The sequence below is a fragment of the Thrips palmi genome, unplaced genomic scaffold, assembly GCF_012932325.1.
Source record: "Thrips palmi isolate BJ-2018 unplaced genomic scaffold, TpBJ-2018v1 HiC_scaffold_4, whole genome shotgun sequence".
In the NCBI taxonomy this organism is placed as follows: Eukaryota; Metazoa; Arthropoda; class Insecta; order Thysanoptera; family Thripidae; genus Thrips; species Thrips palmi.
In genome coordinates this window covers 8,863,073-8,873,764 of record NW_023144631.1, presented here as the reverse complement: position 1 = coordinate 8,873,764, position 10,692 = coordinate 8,863,073, and the positions used below count along the sequence as shown (strand labels likewise).

Genomic DNA, 10,692 nt, shown 5'->3' with positions numbered 1-10,692 from the left:
TTCCTAAATGAAAGTTAAGGGAAGTTGCGATCAGAAATAAGAACGACAAAATCTCCAGATAGCTTTTTAACAGTCTCATATTTAATATTCATCCATTGCATATCCACATCTTATATACAGTTTAATATGCAGCGTATGCATACTTACATGTACATAATTGGGGTACACAAACACACAAGCATACAGTTTTTATTTTTTTCTAAGACAGAATAATGTAACACAATGTGGTCTACCACATTTGCATAGTCCACAGAAATTAAAAGAGATGAAGACAAGAAATGCAAGAACCTGGGGCAGTCTTGATATGAAAAACAAAAGAAACAGAAATTAAAATGACTCTATGCCTCAATCAAGCAGACATAATATAAATGGCATAAACTTACAGTTATAATGCAAGCTATGCCACAAAGATTATCACATTAACCATTTCAAAAGGGTATGGAAAGCTTATCCATTAACTTGTGGCAAACTGACGTAGAGGTAAAATAATTTAAATTTAACTCAAAAACAGAATAGTTTAATGAAATAAATATTTATCACAAACTGTACATGATGGCTAAAACCATTGCTAAGGCAATGTTCTTCTTTTCTTAATTGCTAACAGTATAGACACTTTTGGGGTGGTCTTACTTAGTAATGTGTTACTTAAAATGTAGAAAAAATTGAATTGCGTAGACACTGCAAAGTCTTTGCTCACTTTGTATGGTATGGAGAGGTGAAAAATTGTATATGCTCTGAACACTTAATAACTGTAAGCACACGATTGGTAAATCATTTAATCTTGCCGCTCCGCCTCTCTTGCCATTGAAGAAATCTTCAGTTGATGCACAGGTTTCACTCTGCTTGTAGCACGCAGAACAACGTATCCAAAACAACATGAACCTCATAACTTGCAGTTTATTTTTGGAAAGAGTTTACCACTCATTATTACTCTAATAATTTAACACAGCCTGAAGTCTGTAACACATGTGAAAATGATATAACCGATTTCCATGATAAAATTGTGTGTTCATCTGACTTCTGACTTCAATTTTACACAGTAGATCATGCAAATACTCTTATTATAACTCCTATTCCCTTATTGACAGGAGATGATTGCTCTGAAATAACATGCTGGCTGTGATAAAAATTCATTACAGAATTCTTGCTGTAGCATAGTACATTGTAAATTAAATCAAGGCACTGACTGGAAAAACATTTGGTTCCAACTCTTATTTTATCAAGCTCAATTTGAGCAATACACTCATCACCTTACATTTGGAACAAAGATCTGTTTGAAAGATGAATTTTTTAGTTTATTCTGATGCTGAAGTGTTTTGACACGATTCCAGATATTAAGGTTTCCACAAACTGCACTGATTTATATAAAAAATTAAAAAGGAGAACACAGCTTTAAATATAAGGTAACAATTTTCACACACAACGATAACAAATGAAAAACTGAGTCAGTGCGTTGAATAAAGCACTGGACTTGAGCATACGGTCATTTGTAAGGTGAGTTGTAAAACTCCACATTGTCTGAAAGAGCAGTAATGCAATGAATAAAAGAAGAAATATAAATGCAAATAAAATTGTGATCAAAATCAATAAAAAATACAATAAAATATCACAAGAAATAAAATAAGAGGATCAATGAAAAGTACTCATTTGTGCCGCTTTTTTTTTGTCATGTCATGCATAAAATATGTGAATAAAGGACCAGTCTATTTCATGAAAGAAAATATTGCTCTGGTGTAAGAGAACTGTACCACATGGTTAGTAAAAAAGAAATAGCCACAATAACTGTTAAAGATTTTCTCCTCCTAGACACTTCATCAGAAACCAGTACACCTTAATTTCGTTCTTGGCCCAAATATTGTCTGCCAGTGACAAAAGCTATATTTATTCATGCAACGAAGCAGAATTGAAAGGAATGCGATATGTTCTAAAATGAAGTTATAAAAAGTGAAACTCTGAAAATACTACCAGTAACAAGTCCAACATCAGAGTAGATTGAGGCAGGTGAAAGGGCAAGGAAACATGAGCGTACGGTTCGGACCAACCGTATACACAATCGTCATACTAAACCATCATCTCGCTTAAGATTAATGTTCTGCTCTGCACAGAAGTCCCTCGTTAGAGGGAGACAGTTAAAGTAGGTACAAATTTCACAGTCATAGACAGGAATAACATAAAATAGCGCAAAAAGCGCAGCAAATAGGAATAAACAAGACAACAGGCACACCCAAATCAGTGCTATCTTGCGTTGACGGTCATACGTTCCAAATGACACATATGGTAAGAGAGCATATGATAATAAGAATCCAAAAATGAATCCAAACAAATGTGCATAGTTGTCAATCCAAGGCACTAAGCCAAGAACGAACAAAAACAATGTGATTCCCAGTAACCTTAACATTGCATGACCTGGCCTTTTTAGCATGGGCCACACATTCAGTACTTCCACTATGAGGCACGCTAACAGTCCGAATTGCGCCCCAGCAGGCCCAACCTGCAAAGAACACAGTGTGATTTAGACAATGCAGTGCATTAAAAAGTAAACTAGAATTCATATCTGACAATCATACCTCAGCTCTGTATGGAACAAATATGGCACTTGCAAGGTTCCCTGCTACTCCAGAACCCATGTAGATGACGCCAATACGAAATGCTCCTGTGAGCTTTTCTAAATCTCTCATCAAAAAATATTGGATCACTATGGTTATAACCAGATGGAACAACCTGTGAATCATCAATGACATCCAATAAGTTCAAGTAGTATTAGAAAAAAAAAAAAAAAAAATTAATATAAGAAAAGGACATAAAAAGTTGCCCTGAAAACTTACCCTGCATGAAGGAACAAAGAAGTCCACAGACGATAAAACTGGTCGGGGATTTCAGGTGACAAAAAAGGTATCATACCACAAACATCGTCTAAACAGGAAACCTAGAGAACAAAGAAAAGTCCATAAGTTATTGATTCCTAAATTTTTTACTTACTGTGAATTGATTTTTGAACATACCTGTGAGCACAGTGATGCCTCTTCATGGAAATATCCCCTCACAAAGTCACAATATTCCTTTGTGGTGATTTCACACGACCCATGGATTCCAATACAGCAGGGATGCCCAATGACTTCACACACCATATGTTCAGCAGCTTTGTCTTTGTATTGGAACCGTCTTTGAGGTGAACCTCGAGAATTTGTCTTTCTACATATAGGCCACTTTGTGATGTCATCTGGCCACTCATAAGGAGCTATAGAAGCTGGGGCCTCACAGTACCTGCACATTAGGAATGCAATTTAGAAAATATTGCTAATGTTATTATTACTATTATTATTTAATGCACCAGGAAATCCAACATACTTGGGATCCAGCCCGCAAACGGAACCTGATATACGGCCACCTGGACCCACATTCCCATTGCTCCATTTCTTCCAGGTCTCTATTGTATACTGCAAAAGTAAATAAAATAATTAATTACAATGATTAAAAAAATTCAAAAGTGTGAACTTATAGGGCAAAGACCCAAATACAGCAGAAGAATTCTCTCTACAGTCATAAAAGGAACTAAAATAAAAATTTCACTTAAGTAAAGTCTTTAAGGATTTGGGAAATTAAAAGAATATCTACTTCACACACAATACTAAGAGCATTCTAAAAAAATTTCTTCATCACACAATACAAGACATACCGGTGATCTCGTTCCCCGAGGTAAGACCAGCAAAGGGAAAAGAGACAACACAAGTTGACACATTTGCATACCACAGTTGTGAGGAGCAGTATTGACAAGTGACAGACAGAGAATAGGAACAAGCTATGAACAGATGATACTTACTGAACAATCACTTCGGGAGCTCTGTACACATCCAGATTCATCATTTCTTATACAACATGCTGTATTCCTTTCTTTTAATCTACTTTCATCTATTTCCTTGAGAATTTTTATATCCTTCCTCATGCATGGTGCAAATTTCGCCCCTAGATGTATTAAGTCAGCCTGAAATAGAGAGTACAAACATTCATAGTACAAAAGATGCCTTGTATATTAGAAAAATTAAAATAAAAGAGAAATACTCACTGCTCTAGGTCCAATCCAAAAATTGGCCGGTTCAGAGTAGTCCACTTGTTTGAGGGAAAGGCTTGTTGTGAGAACCTGTGAAAGCAATAAGAGACATATGATATCAAAAATATTCAAAACAATAAAATCTTCAATGCTCTTTTGTTTAAAGTGTACGTACCAGGCCCGAGCGTTGGTTCAAGTTGAAGCCAATTGTGCCAAAGCCATAACACGCAATAGATATAAAGAGGATAAGGATTTGAACAGTGGTGACCCAATACGTGAAGTAAGGTCGGTGGTCTTCGATGTCCTCCAGCTGTTCTCTCACTCGGGGCTGTCGTGCCACGGACCGTTTCAGCGATCGCCTGATTCAAACAAAAATACAAATGAATTCTCCGAGCTGAAACTTGACAGTAAGATTCATGTTCCTCGGAACCGAAACCGACCCGAAGAGTTTGCCCACGACGCCCATGCCGTACTGCCGCCGGTCCGAGTTGTCGAAGGCGCGTTCCAGGAACGAGTTGCCGATCCTTGACATGCCGACCTCCCTGCTCGAACTGTCGCCGCTGGAGAAGGTGTTCTGCCTCGCCCACTTGGGTTGCCTGCGAAAAAGAGAAGCAAAGGTGAAAACGAAGGCGAAGCGGCGAAGCGGCGAAGCCAGCAAGGGAAGCCTTGGTGGAGCGGAGGGGAGCGCGGCCAGGCGCCTGCGATCCGCGGCGTAGGCATCGCGCCGCGCACGGGTGCGCGCTGTGGGTCCGGCTGCCTACCCTCGACTCGTCGGGCGCTTCTTGAACTCCGTACTCCACTCCACTGTCTGCTCCACTCCACTCACCTGTCCCTGTGCTGGAAGTGGTACGGCATGGACTGGTTCGAGTCCACGGCGTCGCCCACACCCATCCGCTGCTGCATGGCCGCCGCTGCCGGGGCCGGGGCCGAGGCCGCCGCCGAGGAGTCCAGCAGGTGGCTGAGCTCGCCGGACGGGGCCGCGGCACCGCCGCCGTCTCCCAGGTCGCGAGAGTCCCGGGTCAGCACGTCGAAGAAGGGCTGCGGGCACGATCACAGTAACGCGTTAGTAGATTGCAGTCCCACTGGCAATGGCGCAGTACACGAACAGAGACACGCCCGCCAGGCGGCCTGGTCCGCACTCACCTCCTGCACCGAGCAGAGCGTTGGCGACTGGGCGCGGTAGCGCACTGACGGCGTCGCGGACTCCGACTGCGCCGCCGGCTGGATGGACCTGGACAGCGTCCTGGACAGCGTCGGCTCCCGCGCGCGCTGCCGCGCCAACCGCTGCAACAAGAAGCACGCCGGAGTGAGCATCATGCACCATGCACGGCCGGCCCACGGCCCACACACTCAACGGGGAAGCCCACGCCCGCACATCGCGTTGAGTGCCTCAGCCTCCCGTATCCACTCCGGCCGCAACCGAGGACACAATCCGAGTTGGAATACAACTAGAGGGAAACGGATGATACATTTCCATTTAGGTTCCGGTTGGAATACCAGAGTTTAAAGGCCTCTGGGCTCTGGGCTGGGACTGCCAGGACTGCCACCGTGAGCAGGGTCCGTCGCCGTTTAGGCCGAGCTTCCGGCCGCTGAGTATTCCAGTTCTTCCGGCTGGAATTTATCGCTGCGGCATGCAAGCAGTGCGGTTCATCTGCTTTCAAATGAAATAAAACGGGGGACGGAAACAGCGGGGCGGGCCGCGCGGAGGGGGAGGGGAGGGGGCGGGGAGGGGGAAGTAAATATGCATGAGCTGATGCGGTGTGTCGTTACCCGCTTCTTCCTTCTCGGCAAATTGTGTTATTTATTCATAGTGCTCGCTCAGCTCTGCCACACCCTTTCCTTTTTGCCAAAGGGCCACGTCGTCCTCGTCGTCGTCCCCGTGCCCGCCTCCGAGGCAAGGACCCGAGGCCGCCCGAGGGCTGTGAGTCTGTGAGGCTCGCGTCGCACGCCGCGGGGCCGTGGGGCAGGCAGGCAGGCAGGCAGGCAGGCGGCCGAAAGCATCCGCCCTTATTGAGGGAAAGCGGAAAGAGCGCGTTTTTACCGCCACGGCTTCCTCCTCTGCGCTGCCGAGGCGACGTGGTCGACGTGGTACAGCACCGCGCAGCGTTCCAGGCCCACCACGGCCGCAATCACACACACCAAAAGAGGTGGGCGTCGTTCTCGAGCGACGTGATAAATAATGTGTTTGTCCAAGGGCTGCCTGTCGGCCGGTTGGAGGTCGCGGGGGCAACTTTTCCAATATTCACGTTCATGAATTTGGGCGCGGCCGGTCGGCCTGGAGGGGACGAGGGGAAAAGGGAGGGGGGACGGGTTATTGTTTCGCCACTGCAAACCAGCCCGGGCGACGCGGCCGAGGCCAACGCGGTGCCGCGGTGCAGGGACACACGCCAATTGGGGCGCGGAGGGCTCGCCACGCCACTGCTACGCCGCCACGCCGCGCTGATGGAACAGCTCGCAAAACACGGCGTGACAACAAAAGCGGGAAGGGCGGAGGGGGGGGGGCTGTAGGGGAAGGGAAAAATTAATTGGCAGCGATCGATGGTAGGGCGCGCACCGCGGCGCACCGCGACGATGACGACGGCGCCGCGTTGACTCCGCCGCGGTCTAACGCTTTACACACTGCCCTGCTAATCCGCGACAACGCGACCGCGCCGCTGTTCGGCGAGTCGCCTCGTCCTGCGGCTTCACTCTAAATGTAGGGTGTCCAGAAACTGGGCGCCTTTGTCGCCTGCCCCACTTTTTAGGGTGCCAAATGTCGCCCAGTTTCTGGGCACCTTTGTCGCCTAGTCTCGGGGTGGACAAACCATTAAGGAACCTGCCTTCACCCATGGCTCAGCAGCGACTAAGGTACCAAAGGTGCCCAGAATCTGGGCACCTTAGTCGCCCAGGAACTAGACACCTGTGCATGCTCTACCATGGGAGAGGGCCGGTTACTGCATGATTAGTCCACCCCGAGACTGAGCGCCAAAGGTGCCCAGAAACTGGGCGACATTTGGCACCCTGAAAAGTGGGGCAGGCGACAAAGGCACCCAGTTTCTGGGCACCCCATAATTAGAGTGTTGTCACTGCGTCACTGCGTCGCGGCGCCCCGATTCGACGTGTGCCGCACACAGTGCCGCGCCCCGCACCCACATCTGCATATTGCCGCTGTCGTCGCGTCGCTGTCGCCGTCCTGCTCTTGTTCTTCTTGTTGTTGTTGGTTCTCAACAAACGAAAACAACAACACAACGGTCCTCTCTGCCCGGACTGCGGGCTCGCTCTAAGTTAGCGCAAGCAAGCAGGCAGCAGCGGCGGCGGCGGCCCCGGCGCGCTGTTCTCGGTTCTCCAGGGCTTGGGAATGCGCGCCAAGTATGCAGCTGGGACGCCCCCTCTCCTCCCCTCCCCCTCCATGACCACCACCGGGGGGCCACCAGGGCACCACCAGGGCACCAAGGCGAGCACACGGGCACCGGGATGAAGAGCCGAGTCGAGCCGAGCCGCCGGAGCTCTCTCATCCAGTTCCACTAATGGTGTTCCTCTGTTACGCCCTCATTACACCCCACCCCACCCTGCCCCGCCCCGCCGCGCCCCGCTTTCGTCTAGCTGTCCTGTGCAGGTGTGGGACACAAACACAGAGCCGGGCCCGCGCCCCGCGTCGCGCACAGCTTGGCGAGAAGAGCCTCCCTGGCGCATGAGTTAGGCGACACGTCGACAGCTTCGTCACGCACACACACGCACACACACACATGCTCACCGAAACGACGTAGGCCACGCCGCTGAAGGTCATCTTGGCGACGGACTCTTTCCGGCGCACGGGTGGCTCCTCCCAGCGGGCCGCGTCGGTCACGTCCTGGGTGCCGGACTGCGGCAGCACGTCGGGGCGCGCCAGGCGCGACTGCTGCGAGGAGAGGAGAGGAGACGGCGCGTTAAAGTTAGAGCAAGTGGCGGCGTGGAGAGAGGCCGTGTGGAGGCAGTGCCGAGGCAGTGACGGTTACCATGGCGTAGGGCGTGACGGGGGTCACGGGGGTGGAGGGCAGCGACGGCGCGATGGCGTACTCGTCCTTGAGGTCGCCGTACCGCCGCGTGGCGAGGCGCTTCCGCCGGTCCACCCAGCGCGCGCGCTGCGCCTCCTCCTGCATGGGGTCCACGCCGAAGAAGGCCGCCGTCTCGCGCTTGATGTAGCTGCAAATGCAAAAAGCAGGGTCGCGTTAGAGTTGGCAGTCGAGGCTTCCTGCCGACGACCACACCTTGGCTTCCATTTCCGCCATTTCCGGAGAGAGGGGAGCGGTGCGGTCCGCCACCCCTGACCTCCGCGACGGCGCCCACCAGCACCACCGCGGCGGCTTTAGCTAGACACACTTCCCCTTGTTCCCCGCCAGCGCGCAGCGCGCAGCCATGGCACCGCGCGGCGTCTTCAAGGTGCGCGGCCCGGACCGCAGCGCGGCGAGCGCGGCGCCCCGTAGGACTACATTATACATTCAATCTCCCCGCTGCGCCCCGCTGGCTTGCTGGCTTGCTGGCTTTGGGCGCCCCGCTAGAGCCACAGCGAGCAAGGGCGAGCTAGAGCCCTCTCTCGCCCCTCGCCCGGCGCGGGCGGAAGGCCGGGGCGTCGCGGCAGGCCCAGCCCGATCTAGCGCGCGCCCCGCACCCACGCCCGCGTCGCGACGGGGATCAGCATGACCCCCTTCTTGTCTGCGACCAGGCTAAACCCACCGTGTTCGTCAGAGTCTTACGGCGCGCTTATCAGGTGCACCCCGCCCCGCCCCGCCCGCAGTATTTTGTCTTTTGGAACACGTGCAGTGTGTGGCTTGTGGAGTGGCCGTGGCGCAGGGGAGGGGGTCTCTTTACCCTCCGTAAAACAGAGCTGCCAGCCCCGCGCCCGCCCCGCCCCGCCCGCCCCGCCCCGCCCGCCCTGGCCCAGGCTTCATATGTTACGCCGCACCGCGCAAGGCGGCAAGGCGCGCTGGAAGGGGAGACGGTGTGTGCGTGAGTGTGTGTTCCGTCATGGAGGAACACAGCTCCGTGCTTGCCCGCTAAGCCCCCACCCCAGCCCTTGGCTCGGCCGGGATCGCAGCCATGTGCCGCTTGCCCCACTTAAATCACACTTACCGGCGGAAAACACATCAGACACCCCCCCCCTTCCCTCCCCTCGCGCGCGGGGAAGATGATACACGGGAAAGAGCCGCCACGTCTCCGAGCGGCAGAGCAGCAGAGCAGCACACCGCCCCGGACAAAGGGATTACTTCCCTCTCCAGGCTGCTCCAGGCTGCTCCAGGCTGCTCCAGGCGCGAAGACGTGCCGCGCGGATATTGTTTCTGGCGGGTCAGCCAGCCAGGCAGCCAGGCCGGGCAACAGATCATGCACCGCTCGATTAACTTTGAGACTCTTCAGGCCTGTTTGTTTTTCGATTGCCGCCCCGCCCCGCCCCGCCCCACCGCGGCACTCCGTCTGGGCGGGGCGGCTATTTTGGGTGATTTAAGGTCGTCGGGGAGAATGGCGCGATCGAGGGGGAGATCCCCCATCCCATCCCGTCCGCGGCGCTGTTGTGTGCCAGCCTGCCAGCCCGACAGCGCGGTAGCGTGGCCCAGAGCCTACCGGCTTGTAATCCATTTTTCTCCTTGTTTTTTGGTCCGGCCCGTTCGGAGGGCGCGCGCTCTTTCCCGAGCGTCAGCTTGGCGGGGGTGGTGGAACGGTGTACTCACTTGCGAACCATCTCCGACTTGGACTGCTGGCGCTGCAGCCGGTGCCTGGACGGCCCCGCGTTGCCCGCGCTGCCCGCGCCCTGGGCCTGGCTCGTGCTGGCGCCCGCCGACATCCTCCGCGCGTCCTGCGAGAAGGCCACGGTGCAGCCGGCCTGCGTCCTGGCCGTGGCCACGCCCGCCGGCGCCGACATCTGCGGCGACAGGTGGTGCGGGTGCTTGAGGGGCGACGCGGGCGGCTCCAGGGACGCCGTCGTGGTGCTGACCGTCGAGCTGCCGCCGCTGCCGCCGCCGCTGTCCGGGGCGCTCTGAGACCGCAGCACGGCCGTGCTGTGCTGGCTGTCGGCGCTGCAACAGGGAGGCAGGCCGTCAGTGAGCGCGCCGAAGCCGAGGCCGAAGCGGCCGGACAACAAGCCACTTGGAGTGCAGACACCCACCTGGACACGTTGATGGAAGGGGTGGGCGAGGGTGCGGGCTGCTGTTGCTGCTGGCTGGACCCCGTGACGCCCCTCCTGCGACAGAAAAACACAGCCAATGAGCACGAGGACGAGTACGCCGCGCTTGTTCCGACCACCGCGTCCCCGCGGGGCTGGCTTCGCTCGGCTTCGTCAAAGCCGAGTCAACACGCGCGCTGCTGCAGGCCCTGAGGGCCCTGAGGGTCCTGAGGGCCAGGCCCGCGCCAACGCCAAACCGACTTGACACGTTGGTGCGATAAATCCGTTCCAGGGGCCTACAGCCAGGCCTACAGTCAGGCCTCCAGCCTTGCCTTGCCTTCTCATGGCACAGGTAATGCGGCACGTAACACCCTCACGGCGAGGGGCGAGGGCGAGTCGGAGGGGAGGCGGCGTGGAGAACGGCGTCGAGTGTCATCGCCCTCGGTAGAAGCAGCGCCACTCCGGGGACACGCACGCACACACTGAACACACTGACACACACAGACGCGAGGACCCCGCCAGGGGACGGGAA

General features: G+C 53.5%; 1 protein-coding gene across 2 annotated transcripts; it reads right to left on the bottom strand.

Annotated features, from left to right (window-relative positions):
- Window positions 1-53: 53 nt before the first annotated feature.
- Window positions 54-9,799, bottom strand: LOC117649097 (inactive rhomboid protein 1). Of its 2 annotated transcripts, XM_034391531.1 has the most exons (15): window positions 9,730-9,799; window positions 8,023-8,209; window positions 7,782-7,925; window positions 5,192-5,332; window positions 4,875-5,086; window positions 4,489-4,644; window positions 4,224-4,407; window positions 4,064-4,138; window positions 3,821-3,982; window positions 3,677-3,703; window positions 3,349-3,437; window positions 3,003-3,264; window positions 2,826-2,926; window positions 2,568-2,721; window positions 54-2,491 (listed from the first exon to the last, which is right to left on the bottom strand). In XM_034391531.1, the coding sequence occupies exons 1-15, from the start codon at window positions 9,738-9,740 to the stop codon at window positions 2,057-2,059; spliced, it is 2,340 nt and encodes a 779-aa protein (XP_034247422.1). In that variant the 5' UTR covers window positions 9,741-9,799; the 3' UTR covers window positions 54-2,056. The 2 variants fall into 2 exon arrangements, with proteins under 2 accessions (XP_034247422.1, XP_034247424.1); XM_034391533.1 differs by lacking the exon at window positions 3,677-3,703 and having other exon boundaries at window positions 2,057-2,491.
- Window positions 9,800-10,692: the final 893 nt, after the last annotated feature.